General features: G+C 48.7%; 8 protein-coding genes across 8 annotated transcripts; 4 read left to right on the top strand and 4 right to left on the bottom strand.

Annotated features, from left to right (window-relative positions):
- Positions 1-374: 374 nt before the first annotated feature.
- Positions 375-1474, top strand: I303_101137 (uncharacterized protein; the record flags this gene model as incomplete). The annotated part of the gene is made up of 4 exons (XM_018404505.2): positions 375-399; positions 570-753; positions 885-1186; positions 1308-1474. 4 exons carry the CDS (start codon positions 375-377, stop codon positions 1472-1474), a joined length of 678 nt encoding a protein of 225 aa, XP_018267159.2.
- Positions 1475-2157: 683 nt separating this feature from the next.
- On the bottom strand, positions 2158-4409 carry I303_101136 (uncharacterized protein; the record flags this gene model as incomplete). The annotated part of the gene is made up of 9 exons (XM_065968276.1): positions 2158-2223; positions 2287-2329; positions 2388-2495; positions 2578-3150; positions 3208-3387; positions 3467-3686; positions 3825-4088; positions 4163-4234; positions 4349-4409. 9 exons carry the CDS (start codon positions 4407-4409, stop codon positions 2158-2160), a joined length of 1587 nt encoding a protein of 528 aa, XP_065824348.1.
- A 599-nt stretch (positions 4410-5008) lies between these two features.
- I303_101135 (uncharacterized protein) lies at positions 5009-5947 on the top strand (the record flags this gene model as incomplete). The annotated part of the gene is made up of 5 exons (XM_018404503.1): positions 5009-5128; positions 5203-5317; positions 5403-5502; positions 5587-5713; positions 5795-5947. The coding sequence occupies 5 exons, from the start codon at positions 5009-5011 to the stop codon at positions 5945-5947; spliced, it is 615 nt and encodes a 204-aa protein (XP_018267157.1).
- Positions 5948-6254: 307 nt separating this feature from the next.
- Positions 6255-9622, bottom strand: I303_101134 (uncharacterized protein; the record flags this gene model as incomplete). The annotated part of the gene is made up of 2 exons (XM_018404502.1): positions 6255-7559; positions 7667-9622. The coding sequence occupies 2 exons, from the start codon at positions 9620-9622 to the stop codon at positions 6255-6257; spliced, it is 3261 nt and encodes a 1086-aa protein (XP_018267156.1).
- Positions 9623-10460: 838 nt separating this feature from the next.
- Positions 10461-12512, top strand: I303_101133 (uncharacterized protein; the record flags this gene model as incomplete). The annotated part of the gene is made up of 1 exon (XM_018404501.1): positions 10461-12512. One exon carries the CDS (start codon positions 10461-10463, stop codon positions 12510-12512), a length of 2052 nt encoding a protein of 683 aa, XP_018267155.1.
- A 282-nt stretch (positions 12513-12794) lies between these two features.
- I303_101132 (uncharacterized protein) lies at positions 12795-14659 on the bottom strand (the record flags this gene model as incomplete). Its single annotated transcript, XM_065968275.1, has 5 exons — positions 12795-13832; positions 13965-14060; positions 14180-14218; positions 14330-14406; positions 14572-14659. The coding sequence occupies 5 exons, from the start codon at positions 14657-14659 to the stop codon at positions 12795-12797; spliced, it is 1338 nt and encodes a 445-aa protein (XP_065824347.1).
- A 745-nt stretch (positions 14660-15404) lies between these two features.
- Positions 15405-18206, bottom strand: I303_101131 (uncharacterized protein; the record flags this gene model as incomplete). The annotated part of the gene is made up of 3 exons (XM_065968274.1): positions 15405-16475; positions 16532-17584; positions 17640-18206. 3 exons carry the CDS (start codon positions 18204-18206, stop codon positions 15405-15407), a joined length of 2691 nt encoding a protein of 896 aa, XP_065824346.1.
- Positions 18207-22866: 4660 nt separating this feature from the next.
- I303_101130 (uncharacterized protein) lies at positions 22867-24343 on the top strand (the record flags this gene model as incomplete). The annotated part of the gene is made up of 9 exons (XM_018404498.1): positions 22867-22891; positions 23103-23134; positions 23267-23412; positions 23508-23601; positions 23680-23704; positions 23796-23905; positions 24010-24045; positions 24127-24196; positions 24285-24343. The coding sequence occupies 9 exons, from the start codon at positions 22867-22869 to the stop codon at positions 24341-24343; spliced, it is 597 nt and encodes a 198-aa protein (XP_018267152.1).
- Positions 24344-24676: the final 333 nt, after the last annotated feature.

Below are 24676 nucleotides of genomic sequence, written 5' to 3'. Positions count from 1 at the left end.
GCGAGATCGGATATGCGTAAGAACAGAAGAGGGTGGTTGTACTGGATGTAACTTGACAATCACGGTCAGAGACGTGTAGCCGGAACAGCGTATTATGTAAATTAAATTAGTTACTCACTTACTGCAGATAACGCTGACGCTACTCGTAGACGCGCATGCATCATTCATCATTCATCTGGGTCTGATCTTGACTGTTACAAGTAGACATTCTCAGTCAAATTACTCTTGCATCCAGCATATCAAAGACGCCTCCACACATCGAGCAGCGCGAAATTCCGACTAGACAAGAGTCCCTCGCCTCGAAACCATCGTCCCGATTTTCATAGACCTTACTCGCACTCTTCCTGCATCTCCCTTGGTAGACCCCTTTCATCATGGAGTGTTCATTCGGTCTTACAGGTGAGCCTTCCTATACTCTTTGGCTACTAGTGGCGAACGTCTCCATAGATTCAAGCTTGTGCCCCTCTTGAATCTACACAAATCCTCAATCGGGACATTCCCCTCACCTCGGTTAAATACTATCGAATCGAGTGACTGATAACCTTCCTTGCACTTCCTTTCGCTTGCAGGCAAAGACTATGTCCTGCTATGTTCCGACATGTCCGCAGGCCGATCGATCATCCGAATGAAGTCTGACGAAAACAAAATCAAGACGCTCGGACCTCATCTGGCGATGGCTTACGGGGGCGAACCAGGAGATACCAACAACTTCGCCGAGTACGTAGAGAGGAATATGAGGTTATATCATATCAGGTGGGTCGGGTTTCGTTCGTCCCTTTCTCTCCTTATGGGCATGTCCATATCCATTTGCCTGCCAACATTTTCGATGAGCTTCTCACAAGTTTTACCGTTTCAAAAGATGCTAATACACTACTTTCGCTCAGAAACCACTACCCCCTCTTACCTGAACCAGCCTCCGCCTGGATCCGTCGAACTTTAGCAGAATCCATCCGATCTCGACACCCTTACTCGGTCAACCTGTTATTAGCAGGCTACGACACCACCACTACGAAGCCGCACTTATACTGGATAGATTACTTGGGTACCAAGGCCGTCGTTCCCTACGCGGCCCACGGGATGGGTGTGTACGTCAGTCTGAGTACGATGGACAAGTGGTGGTTCAACGATATGAACAAGCGCGAAGGGGTTGAAGTGCTCAAGAAATGCGTTGATGAGGTCAAGAAGCGTGAGTCGAGTCGGTCTCACATCATCCCATCGATCGATAATACCTCATGCAGAAAAGCACAGACAAGTGGAAGGAAAGGAAAAGCGAAGCGCAGCTAATTCTTCCTCATAAAACTTGATAGGAATCACAATCAACTTCAATTTCAACTGCATTTTGATCGACAAAGACGGTATCCACCATATCAACATCGAATCGGAAGACCCGATCTCAGAGTACGAAGCTGCTCAACCTAAAGACACCGTCGTGGAAGCTCCTAATCCTCCTTTAGATGTTGGTGTGACAGCGTAGAAGAAGCAGAAGTGAGAGCGGTGATAGCGGGATTCGTACGAGGGGCTTCACCAGATCGTGCTCATACGAAACATGACAGCGACGTAGAGCAGTAGGAACATCGATTGAACCATGTATAAATACAATTACAAATACAGCACGAAAAGAGACAGCAACGCCAAGGTATCCCGATGAAATCAAATCAAACTACTCGGTGCTTCAGGATGACCTATCACCTCGTGATCTGAGCAATCGCATTGATCCGTAGAAATGCATTCACAAGACTGATATTCCAGAATAAGATGAGATGCATAAGTCAAGTGTATGTATATCCAGCTCTACGAGGTCTTTCCTCGCGGAACAATTCCCTAAGGTATATGACACGACTAATATGTGTAGGTTGAATTTCCAGATCCCAAGACAGGTTTAGGTTGAGGTTTAGGTTTGTATTTCTGTTGTTTGTTGCTCGCGTGAGAGGTTTTGTCTATATTGTCGAGAAGCATTGGACTGCAGGTGGTATGATTGAAGGTGGAAGATGTCGAACTGGTTGAAGATGATTGTGGCAATGATGGGGAGAAGCAGGTAAAAAGAACGCGTGTGATTGCTTATGTACCGAAACTACTCAGACACCATCATCAGTATATCAGTATATCAGTATATCAGGATGATTAGAGCACGAAGTCAATGGTAGCAAAAGTGGAAACTCACATTCCCAACATCTTGAATGGCGCTGTCTTTTGACCTTCTGTGCCGAGCAAGTTGCATTCCACCTATCCGACCATCGCGTCCGTCAGTAAGGCCTTAGCTGGACAGGGGCCCTTTGCTCAACTCACATAGTGATTTCCAGCCGCGACATTAGAATCAATGACCGTTAATCTACCGAGACACAACCATCAGTGTTCCATCGCGTCCCGAGAAGAGAGAATACACTCACGTTGTCGTTGTATCGTGCACATCAGCTATACCGCTCAACTCGACCGCGTTCGCATAATTATCATCAACCCAACAAGCTGCTCTACCAAGCGGTCGATCTTCCGGATTTCTGTTGGTGCAAGTCACGAGGGTCAATTGAGTGCATTCCCATGATTCCTCTCATAACGCTGAATGATGATTTGCCAACTCACTGTAAATAATAGATAGCTACCTCACCCGCACTTAACGTAATGGGTACTCTGAATTTACTTCCCGCCAATTCAGCGTACCAATAATGCTTTTCCTCCTGAGCAGCACCTTTCGTAGGGTGGTACGCGAACCAGCCCGATCCGAAGAAATGCGAGGGCGGAAGTGGGTTGATCAGGTCGTTCGCCGACACGCAGAAAGGGTTCACTTCTCTGAATCTCAGGATATCCGAAGGTCGATCCGAAAGCATCGCCTGAGGTACTTTTATAGCTCGCAACTTCGCAGCTAATCCGCCTCCTTCAGCTTCCAATTCTTCCTTGCTTCCTCCACTTCCAGTATTCGCCGAGCTCCCTTCTAGACCTAGCACAGACTGGTCGGGCGCACCCATGTATGGCACATCGAAAGCGTGTCCCATAGTCGCTGCCCATCCCGCACAGATCTGGGATTGCATATAAGAGATGATCAAGTCGGCGATCAACTCGTGTCCTGCTGGATTTGCCAAGACGGGGTCGGTGAAGAAAGCGCTTCGTGCTTGTTCGGGGTCGGACAGATAATCTTGGTACAATAATCCCTTGGCACTACGCGGATAGGCGTCAGTGTTATTTGCGTATGTATGTCATACGAAGGTAGCTCACCTGATGTGGGGGACATCGTAGAACTGAGCCACGACAGTGTGTAATAATTCTGGACCTGCGAACCCGTTTTGAGCCTGGATCTGAGGAGAAAAGTGGCCGAGGATGATGACGGCGGGTTGGTCTGGTCGGACAAGTATGGATCGCACGAGCAGTTCGAAGTGTGTAAGCCACTCAGGATCGCTGTACTCATGCCCATTGATCAGCACAATCCATAGCAATCCCGGACAGAATTTCGTCGACATCATGGAAAGCCACTCACTTTGGATCAGAAGCGTCGAATTCCAGGATGACAAGATCAGTCTTGTCAGGTAAATGGTGCATCGAGCAATAAGCGAAGTACGCCGAATCGGTTCTCCTTGCTGCACCATTCGTCAATTCCGATTGAGGATGCGGAAAGACCGAGTTCCACCAATCAAAGAATTTCGCTGGGTAACAACGGGGCGAGACCGGGTCATCGCCTGCTCCGTGGCATGCAGACACTAGAACGAGGGTGCGACCAAGTCAGCTTCTAAATCTGCAAGATCGTTCCCGGCCAGGCCATAGCAAACCGCGAATCCAGGATGCTTGGTCTTAGTGGAAACGGAAAAAAAATCCTCTCCGTCCGACGTCTCACTCACCTGATCCACCCAAAACACTGATAGAAACAGGCAATCCCGCCATAGCTTTCTGCACTACCCTCTGGATTCTAGCTCCGCTGCCCATGTGCAAACGCGACTTGAGTAATCCCCATTGTCCCCTCTTTTCGGCGATGTGATCGCCTGGTCCGAAGACCGGACAGAAGTCGAACGGTGCTGGGTCCGCTGCGGAGGCGTTCAAGTAGTCTCGAGGCGTCAATAGACCGCCTGAGGAGGAGTAAGGAGAAGACGCTACGTCTGGAGTAGCTGTGACATCGGACAGTGAATACTTATTAGCACCATGATAGGCATTGACGAAGAAAACGGTGAAAGGCACTTACGGAAGAGAAATCTCGAGAATGTAAATAGACCGATTATGCCTACTATCAATAGCCATATACGATGCGATAGACCTGTCAAATCTCATGTATCAGCGATGTATCCTCGGAATGCGCTGTGCTCGACAGTTGTAAGATGGTGCTGATAGGGACATCTGGACAGATGAATGGGAGAAGTATAAAACTTACCATATAAAGTTCCAGGTCTACCTTTCGAATCGTCAAGACCGACCTTGACCTCTCTGAACATTTTGCGGATGCCGTTCCTGCGTTGAGCTTAGTACTCGAAGGCAGGGCTGACCAGAAGCGCGAGGAGATCGGGTCCAAAGTACCTGGGAACAGCCAGCTTCCAGAGACCGTCGCGTCGAGAAATTCGTGTCGCGACCAGAACGCACCAGTGACCTGAGTGAGCGATGAATCACGAGCTGGCCAAATATATGTGAAGGTCTGCCGGTGTTTATTGCCTGGCGGAAGCTCAAGCAGGGTCGTGTAAGCTGTATAGGCTGTCTATCTTCCAATGTGAGAGGAGAACGATTGATTGGTTTTGATTTTGAGGTGACAAGCTCAAAGTGATACAGGACGAGCAGCAACATCTATCTATCAATTCAGGGTATCATGAGCCTCTTAAACGTGGAATAGGAATTTTCCGTTACTCGGCTCGCGTGGTCTCATGATGGATATCTTACGCTTGGACGCGTCGGGCCCAGGTCGAACATGAGCAGAATCATCAGAACCAGATGGTCTGTCATGCATGATCCCGTCGGTGCAAAATAGATCAGCTTTACCTCTGTCGTCCACGATCCTGCCGTTTGACACTCCAGGCTTGGCTGCTTGAGACACCTCCAGACTATGGCTCTGCCGAAACACCTTCAAAATGGGTTAACGCCCGACGAATTGACTTTCTTAGCCGAGGAAGAAACGATAGATATCGTGCCGTTATTCTCCATGACGAGGGTCCGTCTGTTAAGTGTGAGTGAGCTCGGGAGCGTACTCGCAGGCCAAATACCAGTGGCCGGGTAATTGATCGATTTGAGGGGGTTTAGGGTATATACGGTCCCTTCCAACCTCCTTCAGCGGCGCAAGTGCCTTTATGGCTGGCATTATCGTTGAAAAGGAAACGAAAATGCAGGATAGTCCCTCCAGATTGGTTGGGAATAGGTAAGTGCATCGATCTCAATTCTGAACTTGAACAATGCTTCGGGACGGATGGAGAAGATGATTGATGACAACAAATGGACTATAGATCGTTTGCAGACCTTGCTCAAGGAAGAAAGGGAAAACGCCGAATCTTTCTGCTCATTGCCTAGGCGGTTCATCGAAACTTCGAAAGTACTATTAGACGTGTGAGTCATTCCTACCACTCCAGCTCCGCCATCCAGACACGCAGACTATGTTTTGAATAGAACAGTGCTGATCAGTCTTTACAGGGCGCCAGATGATCTGATGCAGCCATCGACATTACGGAGTCTGCTCAAGGATCTAAGAGAGGTCAGACAAGCGAAAATTAGGATAGGTTTGCAAAGTGAAGGTGTGATGCGGGGTAGTTATCTACAGGTAAGACTTATAAACCGTTTTCGCCTCAGGTCAAGCCGTACCTGATCTAAGCTCGTCCTGTGCTTCATCAATGTCGTACAGGTAACAAACTTAACTCCGCTGGAATTGACGGAACTCAAGCCGTTCTTGGTCAAAGCAATGGGTATAATGCAGTCGCTTGAACCTCGGAAAGACGAGGATGAAGAGGAGGAAGACGAGATAGGGCGTGTTGCAGGAGGAGACTACGTGGAATAGCGCTTTTTGGCTGAGAGCTGAGAGTTTTATATAATACAAAGTAAGCACAACGTACGATCCGGATAGAAGTGAGTCACGACTAATAAAGCGCAATTGCATGTGGTCTTCCAGCATCTACTAATTACCGATCGACGTCCTACCATACAGTTGTATTGCCTAAGCCTAGAGACCACTGTATCACCATGCATCGATCTAATTTTTTCTCTTCCCCGGCAGTCCCCCCGGAAACATATACATTCGCCGCTGCTTACATACCGTCGAACACGCCCTCACTATCACAACAACTTAAATCACAGGAAAAGCTGCCTCACGTTGATGTGTGTGACCTGGTATTGATGGTAAACACAAATTTGATGCCCCGGACCTTGGTCAAGTCCACCTCATCATATGGCTTAATCGTCCAAACCGCTAATGGCGATTGAAGAGGGTATTGGACCACTTTATTGGATTGCGTGTCTTGCAGACCAATCGCGAACTTATCCCCCTCAACCGCTATTGTAGTGGAGAACTGACTGTAATTAACCAGCTTCCCCGTAAGATCAGGATTGGTGTAGAAGAAATCATGGCCGGTGTAGGGGAAATCAAACATGTGCTCGCCCTGTTCATTGTCGATATAGCGATACGTTCCTGTGCATTCGATCGAGAGTCGAATTCTCTGGGAGGTCAACTTTGTTCTTTCGGCCAGAGGCACTTTGTTGAGATCTACTGTGGCACCGTCTAGAAAGACTTTCAGATCTACGAGGCGCATATCGAAGTTCTTGGATGAGATGCCATGGTTCTGAGCCTCTTGCCAATCCAAATCAAGCTCCAGTGACCTGTTCTTTCGGAATGCTTCTAGCCGATGCGGACTGGACTGATCCGTCAGATTGACCTCTTGCACAAACGTGATCCTGGGCGAATGTCCCCAATTGTTAAACCAGACATCGATGTCTTTCTGCAGCTGACCGTAGACATCGATGTGCAGGTGATCAGAGGTGATGCTGCCGAACGACTGAAACGGGGCGAGCGCCCGAAATACCGAAGTTGGACCCAAGGTGGCGCAGTTGAATGCTCGACAAAACGCATATATCTTTTCGAAGACTAGCTGGCCCATCTGCGAGCGGGCAGCTCGGAGGAACGAGAGAGCAGTCTGCACCTCATCGTCGGAGGCCATCCCAGTCGCTTGCTGGAACGAGGCCAGATATTGATTCTGCTGAAGCGCTTGTAATTGGAGATTGGCGAGTCGAACAGCGCTTGCGTTGTAATCCGATATCAACTGATTTTTCTGTTGCAGTGTTTGAATCAGAGCAGTGAAAGCTTGCTTGACTTTTGCCGAATCCGGGATGTCGGTGAAATACGAATCACTCATCGTCTGAAATTTGGCCTGATCGACCAGGAGCCCGTGCAGGTAGCTGTTATCGGCTGCTCGTTGTTCTTTGCTTTGTTGTAAAGTAGCGGCGATGTCGTTCTTCAGTCCTTTACCGTCGTCAGCGACACTGTCGAGACGACTGTACAGCAAGCTCTTTTCGATCTTTGCACCGGTGTCGGACGTCAAAGTAAACAGATTATCTCGAAGAGCAGATCCTTCGGAAACGCCAACACTCAACACGGTACCGGCAAGGGCTAATCCAGACTGACAAAGGAATTGTCAGCTAATGCTGTCCGCGTCATCATATCCACGTCAGTGCAAAGTTGAGGCACGATCATACCTGTCAACGGAGGAGGGATGAATCGACTCACTGTGGCTGGATCCGTGAACAGCAATACAGTGGAAACAGCGTCGATCACCTGCTTGTAATCGCAGCCCACTTTCAACTTTATTGCTGCTTCCAGGCCCTTTACTTGTGTGAATAGTTCATGCTTGGCTTCATCGACTTTAGGCAAATAAGCGAAGATGCGGGCTCGAATATCTTGCAGGTTTCGCTGCTCGTCCTTCTTCTTGCCTTGATTAGTCGCGATCTTATCTTTGGCCGATTGAATCTTATCGGCGAGGATGAGCCGATCCCTCTGCGAGCTTTCCAATGCAGACTGGGCGATATTGAAGGCTTCTTCAGTGATCTGGTACTCTTTGATGATATCTTGCAAGGAAAGCACGCCAACTCGCCCGACGGGCACATACGAAAATGAATTCCCAAAGACATCGACCCGGTTCTGAACTGTCGATTGTAAGATCGAAAAATTGCTTTTCAAGATGTCAACCGCCTTGTTTTGGCCTGTGGTGAGATTGGCAAGCATTCCCTGAACAAAGCTGAGGAGATCTTTGAAGGCTTGTTGACCCGGCGTAAGCTCTTTCCCGCCACTTTCCGCATCATTGTACATCTGGCTCGAGATGTGTATGAAGTATTCGAAGGTGAGCCGATTGAGCAGGAAGTAAAAGAAGAACGAGTCATTCGCGAAGAATTGTGCGGCAGCCTGATCTGTGACATGACACAGGGATGAAGACCCTTGAGCAGTCTGGCTCTGTTGGTCTTTTGCGTCAACCAGTTTCCAGAGCGCGTCGGGATCAATCATGGTGGAATCATTCCCTTTAGATCCATTGTCCTTGTCCAGATCAGATAGATTGCCTCGAGGAGGTCGGATCCACTTGTTCAGATCGTCTGCGTAGCCTTGCCCCGCGGGATCTTGACTCCACAGCTTCCCACCTGCAGTTGCTATATGTAAGTGAATCCACCAGCTCCCCGGAGAATCAGGTTCTCCGATGTCTGCGTGTAGGCCGCCTGCTCCGCCTGGTCCGATACCCCCTATAGATCCCGCGGCTCCACCCGACGTCTGGATTTCGAACAAGCTTTTGTATTTGTCTAACCAGCTAGCGGACGCTACAGTAACCTTTCCGCCATTTCCGCCTCGTCCTCCAGGTCCCGGTGGTCCACCATCTCCTCCATTGGCTCCTCCGAAAGTCAGAGGCATAAACTGAGTAAAGTTCTGGAGTTCTTCCCCATTCCAATTTCCACTGGGCAGGGAGAATGTTTGTAAGCCTCTTCCGCCAGAGCCCCCTTCCCCTCCCTGTCCCCCTTTAGATCCAGCGCCACCCACAGCATAGACATGGACAACAGCGGGTGAGCCGCTCGTAGCTGCACTGACGAGGGAATCGCTAGCTTTGTAAAATGCAAGGCTGAAGTCACCCGAGTCACCGCCGCGTAGACCAGGCTGGCCCTGATGTCCCGGTCTTCCAACCGTCGATCGTGTCGTTGATTTACTGTAGTCGTAGAGGACCTTTTGTGGGTGGAAAAATCCGCTGGACGGCTGAATTGAGATCGGTGCTGTGGCATCATCTCCAGGATCCCCCGGCTTCCCGTCTACACCAGGATCTTGCGCGTCCTTACCGGAAACCCGAAATTCGACAGGCAGGGTGAGACCCTGTGAAGACTGCCGAGGGATGTAGCTGAGTGAGCGACAACGTATGGAGAGGTTGTGTTCGAGATATTCGTAAGATGTTCCTCCAACAATGATGAGCTCGTCAGCGATGATCTCGATCGATTTGGCTGTCTTGTCGCCGTAGGATACATCAAAAGCGACTGTGTCTGGAGGAATGTGAAGGATAGCTTCCTGCAGCTGTGTCGCATCGGTAGGTCGCAGAAATACACGGCGATAGCCCAGTGTATATCTCGTGGTGGAAGGCTCCGAAATTACAGTGAATAGTCCCCCACTACCCAGTGTGGGGATAGGCAACTTGGCATCTCCAGCAGCTTCTGTCATGACTCGAGAATGCTGTGCAGGGCGCCGATTATCAGAGGGTGTTATCTCGACGAGTAGCTAATGATGTGAACCGAATCCCTATGATAAGATAGGTACGTATGAAGACATGACGATGACACTGTTGTGGTGGACGCACTCGGAAAGGAGAAAACGATCTCCCCTGTTACCCAAGCCCGATGTGGAGTGTGTCAGGTCTTTTCCCCATTCCCCATTGCGGGTGGAAGAAATGGCACAGAAAAGGATTATCCTGCCGAGCTAGCACCGATGACTGCCCAGGGTCAAGCTCGTTACTGCGAGCTGGGTAGGGCCAATCTCGACCTACAACTGTAATACATCGTGATACATCCCTCGATTTCGCGAATTGGCTATGTGGCTTGTTGATCAGCATCCGTGCCTTGGATTGTGGGACCCACGGGTCTGCGGCTTCGAAGACTGTAAATATATGGTTTGTGCAGTGCCTGGACAAGTCTGTATTTTCCTATGTTCCTACCAGCGGATCCGATCTGAGACATACTGATCTTTTGGTGACTCAACCTGCAGCATGTGTGCGTAAATCGGCACCAAGTGAACGCGACAAGGTTTCATTTCCTTACCAATTCAGTGCGGCAGAAAGCCCAGACCGCGCCGTCTGACTGTATGCATCTATTTGATATCGTACGCCGGGATGGCTGCTCTGTTCGATTTCCAGGCGTCGTTCCGCACGAGAGCGATGCCTGCACTCGCACAGTAACCTCCTTACTGGTGACAATCCAAGCTACGTTCAAGCTATCTCCAGGCTGATAAGACCACATCAAATCATCGATCTTTCCACTTCTTCAACTCTCGTTCCACGTACAATATGCAGAACAAATTCGCTAAAAAGACAATCAAGCTCACGTATAAGCCTACTCAGAACTTCAAGTTCTTCAACAGGCGTCCCGAAAAGACCATGAATTGGCTACTTGCCTTGCAATACGTCTATCTACAGGGTGATCCAGCGCAAATGAACACCACTTTTCTCAACGACAACGATATCGCTCGTCGACTGGGAAATGCATACGCCAAATCTCTGCCCGATCAGCTCAAAGGCAATGTCTATGTCGGCCACCGTGTCAAGGCAGAACGAAGCGGGCTTGACGGACATGCTAATGCGACCGCTCAAGCCGTGGAATTCGGACCGGATGCGAAGAAATGGATTCAAGATCCCCTCCTCATGTTCATTCACGCGGAGTCAATCCCGACGTTCCAATTTGCCTTACCGAAAACCCATCCGGTGGTGAAACTTTTGATGGATCCCACTCTCAGCATCGACGCTCGACAGGATATACTTGCCGCTCATGACAAGGAGATCAAGCAACAAATGGATCAGTTATATGACAAACTGAAGAATGACCCAAACGCGAGATTGGACGGTGTGGTACTTTCGATCGGTTTCAATATGGTCGATATCAATCGACATCAATTGTGGACGACCGAAACCGGTCAGATCGCGCAATCCTTTACTGCAGAAACGACCGACATCCACGGTCTGAGTGGCTCAGCAACGCACCAGTGGATTTGGGACCCATCATATCCCCACACGCTCTGTAGTATCTTTTTTGGCTTCGGAGCTCACCCAGCCATTGTCCCAGATCTGCTCAACCCGACTGTTTCGGATCAATTATGGGAAGCCACATCTGATCTTGTGCCATCCAAAATCAAGTATATCGAAGACTGCGAGCAAAAGAGGGCGACCGGAGCAGAACAAGACTCATTCTTGGAATGGGTCAGAAAGACGGATAAAGCGCTTGCCATGCAAGCCACAGTGGTGCATTGCTTCCTTCATCATACGGCAAGTATCGGACTTTGGATGACTCATCACTTTGGTGTGACGAGATACAGCAAAGGCATATTTCCAAACGATCCACCTGAGGGCACTCTCAATTACAATGAAAAGGCTCTGTCAAATTTGGGAGAGCCTCAAGATGTTCCTGATGCCCCCGGCAAAGACGATCCCTTGTTCAGACTATGGGGTCCAGACGGTCATTATCAAAATGTCGATCCCGTCGAACTTGTGCGGGAACACGTTGATTGGAAGAAGTCCAAGTCCCAAGGTGGAGGATTGTATCAAGATACTCGGGCCATCGATATCAGTCACGGGGCTTTCCCATTCGGGTCCGCTTCAGCTTCACCCCTAGCATATTACGACGCGGCGCTGAAGGCAAAAGTTGAGGCGAATTTCCGTAAACAGACGGCAATACACTTCACGCAACAGAAATTGATTGAACAGAAGCATGCCCAGCAACAGGTCCTCGATCCGATAATTAAGGATGTGTACGATGCTTTACCCAAGCAAGACAAGGCCATCCCGCAGCGTTATATCGATGCTCTACGGGGTGGTCTGAATTATGGACTCACAGAACAGTGGATGTGGGATATTACTGAGAACGTGAAACTGAGACTTTTAGATGACCTCTCCATCAATCAGAGCTCTGTCGAAGACATGGTTGCTCGGCATCTACAACTTCACGTGGAAGAGTCATATCTGCCACCATTTACGGTAGATGGGGGTGTCCTAGACTTATGGGCCAAAGAGCAGGTTTACGAGATCATCAAAATCCGTAAGACACCGGAGTCTTCAAACGCTCTGAAAGACACTGTGGAGGAAATGCAGAAGAAGAGAGACGAAAATGCAGCAGAGACCGCAAAAATCAAGGCTCAGATTGCAAAGACGAGCGGAAAAGAGAAGGAAACTGCGGAACGCAAGTTGAAAGACGCGGAGACTCTCGAAAAGGCTCATGAAGGAGATATGAAGGTTTTGAAAGAAGCCGAGCATTTGGAGACAGATGCTCAGTCAGCGGAGCAAGATTTGAAGAAGGCTGAGGAAGATTCGCACCAAGCCTTCGAACATGAACACGGAGTTCACAAGTAAGATGCAAAATGAGGAGTCGTATTGGAATTTGGGAGATTTGTGAGATGCATGGCAATACACTTGATATTGATGAGACATAATTACTTCTATGGTTCGATTCCCGGGATCGTCATGATCGCGTCCAGTAATGAGTCTTCATCATGTTTCGACTCAGGTGCAGGCTTAGCAATTCAAGATAGTCCACGCATGTCGATGAGGCCATGATCTATACCGAGCGAAGAGTGGCGAGGTCAAGATCTCCATTTATCATTTGAGTTCTACCTGTCAGATAGATCAAGAAGATCATTCTCGCCGTATCGGACTTTCACCTTCCAATCCATTCCCGACCGCCCCAACAGCTTTTAACGCACCAATCTCCTCTTGAGCGACTTGCGACTTACCCCTCGCACCATCCAATCTAGTTTTGATCAGAGCTTTCAAGCGTACGTATCCTACTTGACTTCCCTTCACGGTGTACCTAGATATCAGAGATATCATATACCCCACCGATTTACTCGATCCTACCAGAATTGGGAGCGGTTTCCACGTCCGTGGATTTATAGTTACGGCAGGTAAAGACTGGTCGAATTCTCTCCATCGGGAAGGGGTGAACCATCTAAATGCCTCGATCACGCTATTTCTCTTACTCTTCCTGGACACTACCGTTTCTGGTTCGATTCCTTTTTGGCGTTCTGATAGAATGAATCGAGTGAAGTCTCCCTGAGTCCTTGATTTCGATAACCTCTCTTCTATCCACCGAAGCAGACGCACGTCTTTCGGTTGAGGTAATGATGTTGTATATATCGATAAGACCGATGGTGTGTCCATGCCTGAACTCGATTTCGACTCTGATTTGGTTGATTTGCTTCTAGGGAGGTGTAACGATAATCTGTGTGCTAGAAGGGTATCCGTGAACAACCTATCTCCAATCACTAACATCTTCAATTGATCGCCTGATCTGGCACCTTTCTTCGATATCAAGCTTGACTCCGTACTCGATTTGATGCCTGTATTTGCATTCGCGTTTGCGTTTTGTAGGGGTATTTGTTCGATCCTAACTCTGTCTCCCTTTCGCTGAGCAACATCGGGATCAGGGTGATCAAAGCCCAACCCCAATAAAGGTTTTTTGTTGACTTCTTTCTCCCATCTTGCCCAAAACATCTCTTCGTCATCTAGTTCCTCCTTCCGCACCTTCTCGCTATCGGCTATGATCTCCTTGCGACGCGTGATGGGCCGACCCAAAGTGCCGCTGAAATACGCCAAAATGTCTTTCGAGCATCCCGGTTTGTTCTGACCGTGTATCAATATCGGAGCTCTGAGCGAGAGGGACACCGATTCTGCCTGAAAATAATTGTGGGGACAATATATCAGCCCACTGCATGTATTGATTGGTAGCGTTGACTCGCAAAACCGATGTGAACATCGGCAGATGAAACCTGAAACACAGGAAAACGGAAGAACATTCCTACTCACAGCTATACCACCTGGGTCTTTCCTCGTCCCGGCCGAATTGGAGACTATCAACACTCGTTCAGGACTGAAAGAAGCTAACAGGTCGTTCCATGCTGTCTGAGATATGACTGTCCCATCAGCACCGTCATCGTCGCTCACCTCACTTGGCTCGAAGTCAGCCAGTATGAAATGAGACCATACTGGCCCAGCCTTAGTGTGAGAACGGGTTGACTGACTTCGTAAGGTGGGTAAATCTCATCTTTATTCGGTATCGTCTAGTCATTCATTCATCATCAGCGTGAGTCCTATCTCGGATGACAGATTCGAGCATGCTTCTACTGGTCTCGCGGTAGGTATACGAGCTCAAGGAATAACGTAGAACATACCAGGCAATTATCTTTATCTATCACAACAGCATTATATCCTTCCTCTCTTAACGCCCGGAAATCTAAATGAGCGATACCTAAGAGAACGACGACAGATGCGGTTGATCAGTTAATCAGTCCGCCGCACATGTATACCACCTTATTTCTCGGAGAGCATATCACACGATAACATTATTATCGGATCAAACCCCGATAGCTTCTAGCTCCCAAAAGGACAATGAGAGGTAATATCATCTACTCACTGGGCACTCGCAGATGCGGTCTTAATAGCTTCGGCCGTATAACGCCAGTCAAGTATATCAGGATATTGGGGAGTCGTAGAGGAGCCATATCTCGTGGAGGCTCTTCAAGATATATATGATCGTCAGTCGTTACGAGACTCCACGGTACTACTTCCCGACAGGACCAGCATTGCCAGAAAATATAAGAATAATTCGACGATGGATATGTTCATGCGGGAAATAATTCGATGTTGATGAACCGATGATTCCGTCGGAAACCCTTCTCCTGTGCGTTCGTGTGTTCGCTTATCATGCAGCAGGAGCAAAAGCCAGTTTTTCGATTCAAGCACATACCAAAAGTTACTCTCCTTGTTCACAATCCTTGCACAATGTATGCAGTCAGTGTGAAGGAGCTATACATCATATGCTGACGAGTATGCATCTTCCCTGTCGGACTGTTTATACATATCTGCTTTTTTTACTACTAAAACATCCCCTTTCTGCAAAATACAAACGTATATAGTCCTCCACTTCGCTTCTTTTCTATTCTTACTAAACCTCGACCCCGCCTAAGGTCGTTCTGTGTTTGATTCTATCCGCTTTTGCATGATTTCTATGGAATGTTAAGTTATGTAATTGTTGATCATTAATTTCGTTAAGATGTCGTTAATTCGTAATTGTCGTTAAGTTTCGTCAATAATGAAGTTGGCCCAGATGATTTGATCTGACGAATGTTGTATTACAGACGGTCTAGCCGGAATCACTGCATCACTCTTTCTGCGGAGGCCTGCCCAATAGCCCGCACGATTAGACGGTTGCAATCAGGTGTGACCTGGGATCCGCGTTTCGGTCCCTCAGAATCCATGTTGACCGGAACCTGCAAAGTTCATCCCAACGTCCGGCATTTGCTCTTGACTATGGATGGTCGACCCATGACTCCGTTCGACAATAGGTGACTGCAAGACCTGCGGATGCTGGGAACCATCGGTAACCGCTTGAGGAACAAAGTTGGGGTTGTACCACATCGGAAATGAGCTGACCAGTCCATTATCATTCGTGGAATGATTTTGCCCCCGGACTGGTACAGGCGTCTCCGGGGTATACGGGACAGCCATGTTACTCCTGTCTCCATGAGGTTGTGCTCGAGAGCTGACAGGCGTACTGTAATGCCTCTGATGTCCACTGACGCTCTGCACCGAGCCGTCGGGATGTCCAGCTGTTGTCAAAGAGGTACTGCCTGCGTTGCTGTTCAAGGGAGGCGGAGGCATCTCCATCTGGAGAGGCTGTTTGTGACTTGACACAGCCAATGGACTCTCTAGTGCAGCGTGCACATGCTGAGGGGGACACGTACTGGGCACTTGCCATAATCCGCCATGATTTTGATGAATGACATTTCTGATGGGTGTCTCGGGTGGATGAGGGATAGTCGTATAAGTCCTCTGACCCGATGGGTCGGTCGCAGATCTCCAATGAGCTTGGAACGACGCCATCTGTTCCGCTTGCGGGAAAGATCCCTGACCGGTCGAGGGTGTTTGCAACGACGAATTTACTGGTGAGGCCGTGTCATCTGACTGTTGATCCAATGGCAGGCTCGTCAAGCCGACCTGAGGCAGGACGGGGGTTGCAGGATGTGACCATTGTTGGGCTTGAGGTGGGACGACAGAAGTGATGTGCAGACCTCGAGCTTTCATGGATGCCGAAGACAGAGATCGTTGACGGGTATGAATTTTGGTCTCAGATGCGGCTGGAGATTCTGGGATCGGGCTGATGAGCGTCGGACGTTTCTCGCCTCGGCGGGAGCTCGTTCGCGATGGTAGAGGTGTGAAGAAACCGGACGGTGACATTGACGTAGTCGTTACTGGCGATGTGGGCACCGAGGTCTGGGTCATGTGAGTTCGTGAGGGCGCCATGCTTGCGGATGACGGCTGTTTATTGTCAGGGGTTAGCTTGTAAGCTATGCGCGAGGAGGCAGTCGACTAACCCGGGTACTGCTGATACCATCGCTAGTCTCTATACTCATCGCCTTCATACCCTTCTCCAGTACCCATTTCTCGTATACACCCTGCAAAGAGCTTTTGAGGTCATCGATATCATGATCGTTCAATCCAATCTGGTTGCGCAACCACGCAGTCTCGACCTCGTCCCGCTTGAGGAGGAATATCAGTCTTGCAGCGAACACCTCAGCCTGCATCGAGGAGATAAAGGCGGCATCGGAGGCGGTGTTCGTACTTGGTGACACTTGGGAAGATTGCCCCTGTCGATATTCGGTGGGTAAGGTAGGGATTGGGGGCGGAGTAGGTGACCTAACCCCCCAATCTCGCTCTTTGTCCCAGCTGGATTTCATGACTATCCCATCGGAAGCCGTTCGACGGGGCTGAGGTCTGCTTCCATCACTTGCTTTCGCACGCCACGTAGGCGCAGATTGAGGTGAATGCTCCTCTTCATTCCTATCATGACCTGCTGAGTCGAGTGCGCTCATGCTGACCAAAGAGTCAGTTTGAGGCGCAGACTTCCTCCTTTTCGCGGCCTTGATGACAGAAAGTTGTGCTTCTCTAGGCTGTTGCGGTAAGCCAGTAAGCAAGGGCGTTGGAGATATCTTCCTTGATATGGCGCTCGATGACCCTGCTTTGCCTTTTCCTCCTCGAGTATTCTTTTTCGTAGCTCTTTCGGCGGGCATTTCCAGATTAGCATTCGATATAGTGCCCTCCAAGCCTAGACTGAACAGGCTGGCATTCATAGACGTGTCAGGGCTGTAGCCAAGACCCGGGGTCGATGCGGAAGGCGAGAAGAGTGTCATGGGTGTCGAATTACCAGAAACATTCGTCGAGCCCGGCGGAAAAGTGAAGGCGAAGTTTGGCGTGGAAGAGGAAAAGTAAGAAGCTGACTGAGGCAGTGACGATCCGATTGAAGATGTAGTAGGGGGACCAACGACGTAAGAAGAGGGAACAGATATAGAGAGAGACTGGGAATTGGTTCTGCTCGAGACATCCCCACTAGTCACAGGTAAATGACCAGCGGTTGAAGAGCTCTTTGCCTAAGACCAGGACCATCAGCGGCTGCCAAATGAAACGCTGAAAAAAGACTCTCACTTCTTTGGCTTTCTTATCGCGCTCTCTCTTGCGCCTCTGACGTTCTCGACCTTTTTCCCTTATTCTGGCTTGCCTCTCTTCCAACCGGACCCTCTCAGCTTCGCTTTCATCCTCGTCCAAATTGATCTCCGGCGATCTGGGTCTGCTTCGCGGGAGTCCAGGAACGTTGTTCGCCTCAACCATGACGTCCAAGGTACCCGTGCCGGGAGACGGCAATATTTGCGCTTGACCGATGGGCGAGGGATCAAAAGAGCTGACAGTGGAACCGCTGAGGGTATCGGTGGACTTGCGACGGAATTTCATCGCTTTTGTAGGTGTGGGATGAGTCACTTGGAAAGACGGTAACTGCTGAGTTTCGTCCAGAGCGGTCATACTCTGTAAAGATTCTTGAGAGGGAGTGAAGGTCGGACGAGAATTATGGTAAGGATGATTATTTGCTATATACATCGTCGAATTCTTTTCATCATGTTCATCCCCGGGAGCCGGGGGAAATGGATAAACTGGGAAGAATTGGGAAGTCGATGTCGATGCGGACGAGGACGGCGGGTAGAAGCCTGACGAGTTCATGGCTACGATGCGTGGAAAGAGGATCAGCTTCGATGCTCCATCATGTCGGTTCAAATGATCATCTTGTGTGAGATCCAAAAATTGGAATTTAGTGGCATGTATAGGTGGGGATCTACTTGTGAGGGTCTATAGCGTTACAGATAATGGTAACGGTCACAACGGTCTACGATCATGCCTGACACATGTCACCGTACCGAAGTATCGGTCCAACATACACAAGGCGTGTGAAAAGGGTACAAATAGTCTGATCGAGTAGAGTAAACGTTTCAAAATCACAGATAGGCGATAGCTCGGCGCCGCTTTACGGTGAGAACAGCCAGCGAGTCTGAAGGATGTGTCGAGCTGAAAGACTGCCCTCACTCACTTTCACTCGGTTCTCATGTCCCCTGTCCGCAATCTACAAGGCAGGTCTGCAGGTCTGGTAGATCGCGTGAAAACGCGTTTTTGTGTTCTGCTTCCTCTGAGACGCACCTCTTCTTCCTGATTGACCTGTGACCCCTTTTTATCTGCTCTTTCCCGGTGGGATGGTCCGTTGAACCTGTGACAAAGTTCAACAAGATAAGATATGAATATAAACAAGTTGATCTATCTTCTAGACATCCTCGAGAGGTCAGCTCAGCTGTGTCGTCCTACGATAACAATTATAATATTACACGATGCGATCAGGAAGTCATCTGGATGGGAATCTCTAGTATGAAGCTGAGGGAAAGAGGTGTAGGAATTTTGAGACAGAGGATTCAGGAACACCTTATGTCGTACCTAGCTAGCATAAAACTACCTCGTATTGCCGGACCACCGGGGATTTCTATTATGCCCTAAGCAGGATTCCCTTTTCCCTCATGGAATTCTTCCTACCTCGCAACTCTCCCAGTAGTATTCCGCTCATCCGCTCATGCGAAGACCGAAATACATAAAAGTAGTACGTTGGTGGCTTATCGATAATCGAGGGACTTGACGAATTCGCATGCTTCTACATGTACTTTTTGATAGCAAGTGGGGAAAGAATCAGGTCCATGCCCTCCGCAGCACGTCCCTCGCCTACGGTCAAGTCATTCTTCTATTGTACAGTCCGTGCGGAGAGGGACCAATGCCTCGTGATCTGTGATCAAGCACCTCCCCTATTCAAATTTGCTTGAGCCATGACATTCTCAATACTCAGAGTACATTCCTTGATATTCGGAAATATCGAGCGATATGCTTTGGCATCGATGTGATAACGCCTGTATCGATGGATGCGTAATTCCACGAGCAGCTGTTGAGCCGAAGTTGATGCCTAGCGCCGTTATCTAGACTGAGGCCAAGCTAAATTACTTTGTCATCTTACTATCAGAAGACATGGACTCTCTGAGCCAAGCTAGATCAGGTGATACCGATGACTAAAGATAAGTCTCCGGATCCCACATTTCTTTCTAAGTTATGTGAGTTAGCTGTTCTTGGTAATTCGACGGGGCATTCGTCTCACCTCGGTAGTCGCTCATTTCATGCATCATCTGCTGGCTGAAATACTACTGAGCTTCGCGACACTCCATCTAGACGTATTCGTTTGCGGATGACCATGCGCTTGTGCCCCTGCAGATCCAAACGAGGAGGCGTAAAGAACCCCCTTTTTGCAATATTACGGCTAGATGCATCGTCCCATCAGTTCCACCGTCGGACTATCTTCATGTCCTGTAAAATGTGGAATGCCAAAAGTGTAAAATCAGGTAAGTTTTACCGTTTGCGTATCCCAATTCCCGTTCCGTTATCTGCCTTGGCTGATTCACATTTTAATCTCATCTACATAACATTTTGGAACGAGGATCGGATCTGACACGAGCCACAAGCCGGTCCAGCTATCTTTGGGTTTGTCGGAATTCGCAAACCCCTTACACATGCACAAGCGAATGGTCCAGTCCAGTAAAGTAGCTTGCGCTACCCTAACCTATCTGATAATTGGCCCTTCACTTTGATCGGGCACTTGAAAATCAAGAGGGGGAACAGATCGATAAGCTACAGTGTACCTTGGAAAGCTGAGTGTGGGAATCGCCCACTCTCGGTCGAGGGTCAGATTCGTCAAAGTGACGTGATATGCCGGTACATTCCTCTCCGGGATTGACGCTACTGATTAATCAATCTCGAATTGCATAAGACCCCATACTTGGATTTGTCACATACGCCTGCAAACGCGATTGATTGGATTGTACGCTGCACAAGTTGACGTGATCATTGCAGATTGATAACTATGCCAATATGCCAGTGATAGTGGTAGTCGTGGTACATATTGCAGACCCTTTTCACCCAAAGATGTGCGAGACATGGTTATTCACACCACCATCTTTAGTCTGATTTCTGATTCGAAGGATTCAGAAATCTCGGGTTTCAGCCGAATGCTCGTCCGTCCTCCCGACTGATCTGTCAGATTTATCAGTCCTTCAATTTATCATAGCCAGTCCATGAGACTTGGATGACCCTGACCCGAAGGAATTTTTTCGAACTTACCAATTTTTGCTGGTCTACGTGCCTGCACAGAGAGCCGGACTTGGTAAAGCGTGATTTGACTCCTCTGGTCGAGAGAATACACATGTCCAGCATCTTAGGGTAGGTATGACCGGCGGCCGTGGTAGTAATGTGCCCATACTATAGCTTGTCGTGTCAAAAAAGCTATCCGCTTCCATACCCGGGCCTTCGCGTCTGATCGGTTTAGAGGACGCCAACACGTCATACTCATCGATCCCATCTGGTTCCTCCGTGATCTGCTCGCCTGGCATTTGTATTCGGCTCGTTGCAACTTCTTCAGGGGAGAAAATGGATCTCATCACTGAGTGCAGGTGGGTTCACTTGGATTGTTAAGTGACGTGCAGCCAGCCAACGACTTCCAGGTCCAGTGAGTGAGGTCAATCCGGGAAACGGCTCGATTTAAGGGAATATGAAATTCTCCGAGCCCGTTCCGCACACTTAACTTACTGTCAAAGAAGGTCAAGGAAGCAGATCCTGATCCTTCTCACTTGTCCGAGTACTCCGTTGATCAGATCATATGCTTAGCTAAAAGTCTATCTATCCGAATTACGTACGTACGTACTATGCGTTCCTTCTACGCCATCGCAGCCGGATTCACTTGAGGCCTCCTGAAAGCATAGACGGAGTACCCAAATACGAATAGATACGGCGGCACATGTAGACGAGGTGTTGTTATTCTTATGGCGCGAAGCGATGATGTGAGTGGCACATCACGGGTAAGGTGAATCCGCGCTATATTCCCGTGAGCGGAATGTCAATTCTGCGAATCCGGCTCGTAAACGATCTCGTCATTTGGACATGCAATTCCTTTGGATTTTTTTCTTTTCTTCTCTGAGTCGAGGAGTCGTACAGCAATGATCGACGCTTACCCAAAAGCGAAAAACGCAATGATGGCACGACAACGACTCTCTTGGATGAAGTCGAGACAAATAGCTATTACATAATCAATCGTTATGGCATACACCGAGAGTCAATCCAACTTCGAATGAATACCTTGTAAGATAGATGGATCGCATTCCCAAGATCGTAGTCCATCTAATGCGTTGAGCACCTTGAGGAAGGTATAGTTGTCATGAAAGGCAAAAATCCATGTGCAGTGTATGCGAGACGCAACACGAGGCTCCAGCTTGGTTCCGGAATGGGGGTTTATACGATGTGGACCAGTGATATAGGTCCAACTGTTTGCCATCACACAAAGTTGTATGACAAAATACTGACTCGACACAACGGCTCGTTTCCCCAATGGGCATGCATGAGAACACACCAGATTTTAGATGCGTCAAATCAAGGAATCCCGCCGAATTGACCTTCTTGCCCTTAGGACTTGCCATATGTTGCACTTGAGTACATACCCCCATGTGCTGATTCGCATTCAACGTGTCAGCATCGCATCGCATCTCTTTTGCTTCTTCGTCATGTATTCGGTCAATTGATTTTGAACCTGCAAATATGTGATGAAGCAACTCAAGCGCACAAGCCGATTAGTCGCCACATTGCCACCCTGAGTCGTATCCACGTGGCGAAATCAAATCAAACCCAGTCGCGTTCACGTTTCAGGTTGAGAATTGTCTCTGTGTCTTTGTATCACCATATCACAAAGTACAAGCAGAGTTGTACGCTTGGACCCACTCACATCCATCCCACTCACTCACTGAGTAAGAGACGTTGTATATCATTGACGTAGCCGAAGCACGACAGACACGGAGAAAGAAGGTGCGGACGTACACTACGAAGCATAAGAACAAGAACAGGGATATCTCGGTCATATCCACATCATCGACCGCCCCTGAAAAAGCCTGGTGTGCCAGCTATCTGGATAGACGGACAGACAGACGGAAGGAAACGTGAGAGATCAAAGGGACATTATTGTACACATCACCTTACAACAAACTCGTCGATCTCCATCCATTGGTCCATCACTCTCACTGTTTCACATATTAGCATTAACCGTCTACTTGTAAGTACTCCGTATCCCGTGTCAATGCAGCCGACATCCCAACTGGAGACTGGGAAATAGATGATTCGGCAAGATCAAGTGAAACTCAAGACCGCTTACATCTGAGCATTGCCGACCGTGTCCAGCGGCGGAAATGATGGCTAATATTTGATATCTTCTACAGCACACAATCATTCCCACACGTAGTATCTTCGCATTGAGACCATCATGGCAGCTACGCGAAATATCAAGTGTGAGTCAGTCTCCCCCGCTCCGATCCTGCTCTTGCCTGGTCAGAAGAGAGGGTTCAGACGGTTGACTCAGCACTGCATCTTCTCGCCTCACTCATCCCGATACCGATCCATTGCACGCTTCGCCCTCCTGAATTCTCGCTCTGCTCCACACCGCGGATACTCAACGGATTTGTGTGCCTTGTGTCGCTCGGTCGGGATCGTAATCTACAGGTGTCGTGGTGGGAGACGGTGCTGTTGGAAAGGTGAGCAACATCAACCCGCTTCGGCTGGTCCCAATATGGGACAGTCACCCTGCAGCCACATGTACACTATGCGGGATTCTTGCGTGGATGAAGATGCAATGAAACGAAGGACTGATCGATGGATGGCTGCAGACATGTCTCTTGATTTCCTACACCACCAACGCCTTTCCAGGAGAATACGTCCCGACGGTATTCGATAACTACTCCAGTCAAGTCATAGTAGATGGTATGACCGTCTCTCTAGGATTATGGGACACAGCGGGTCAAGAAGATTACGAGTGAGTCTGAGCAGAGGATTCAACCTCCTCCTCCTCTACAATTGCTGCAGTGGAAGAGTGAATAGCTGAATGATGCTTTTGATGATGACACTTAGCCGACTACGACCATTATCTTACCCTCAGACCGACGTTTTCTTACTTTGTTTCTCAGTCGTCTCACCGGCATCATTCGAGAACGTCCGAACGAAGGTAAGCTGTGTTCAGTGCGCGTTGTCAATGCGATGCGTATGATAGATAGCTGACTGGATGGCTCTGTGCCATTCTTAGTGGTATCCTGAAATCCAACATCACTGTGAGGGAACCACGTCACCGTCACTGCTAGATTTACAAGATCATCTGCGTGAAAAAGTGGAGCATAGCTGATGCAGCCATATGTTCCACAGCTCCAGGAACACCGATCATTCTTGTTGGCACGAAGCTTGATCTCCGAGACGACCCTTTACAACTCGACAAGTTAAGAGATAGGAGACAAGCGCCGATCCAGTATTCTCAGGTGAGTAGCAAGCCAAGCATCCTTCTCATTACCCTCAATTCTCGCTTTCTCACTTTACGACTGAAGCTGAGGGGTGATACCGATTTCCGCGATTGGTGCGATAGGGTTCAGCCATGGCAAATGATATCAAGGCGGCCAGAGTAAGTTGAAGTCATTCAGTCCGCTATCATGAAATACTGTATCATGGACGGGAGACTGATCATCGAATCTTTGATGGGCAGTATCTCGAATGTTCCGCTCTGACGCAGAAGAACCTTAAAGGGGTATTCGACGAAGCCATCCGAACCGTCCGTAAGTGCTTGGTCCCCTCTCTTCTGACATCTCATTCACCTCGCTCAAACCCATCGCTGATTGACATTTAATGTTTATGAACATGCAGTCAACCCTAACAGACGTGCTGGCAAAGCTAAGAAATCCAGTGGTTGCGTGCTCATGTAGACCCAACCACTCTCTGTACTTTCCAAGACCTTGGTCTGCTCGGCTCTGCTCATTCATTTAGTACTCATAACATTGTAATAACAGGTTGATTCTTATAGCTTTTGCTTTATCTCCCTTTCTCTCTGAAGCATCTCTTTTCCACTCATCCTGTGATATAGTTTAACGCGTTAATGATTTCTATTTATGCTTTCTTACATGACTCATTATTTTTCTTCTGCTTCTGCTTCTGCTTCTGCGTTTGGTTCTGATTAGGATGATCAAATCAATGCATATACACATGCTTAGTACAAAGCGAGATACATCGTACATTGTGCATTATGCATCGTGCATAAT

The sequence above is a fragment of the Kwoniella dejecticola genome, chromosome 1, assembly GCF_000512565.2.
Source record: "Kwoniella dejecticola CBS 10117 chromosome 1, complete sequence".
Classification (NCBI taxonomy): Eukaryota; Fungi; Basidiomycota; class Tremellomycetes; order Tremellales; family Cryptococcaceae; genus Kwoniella; species Kwoniella dejecticola.
Note: the sequence above shows the minus strand (reverse complement) of the source record. Positions and strands in the feature narration are given on the sequence as shown.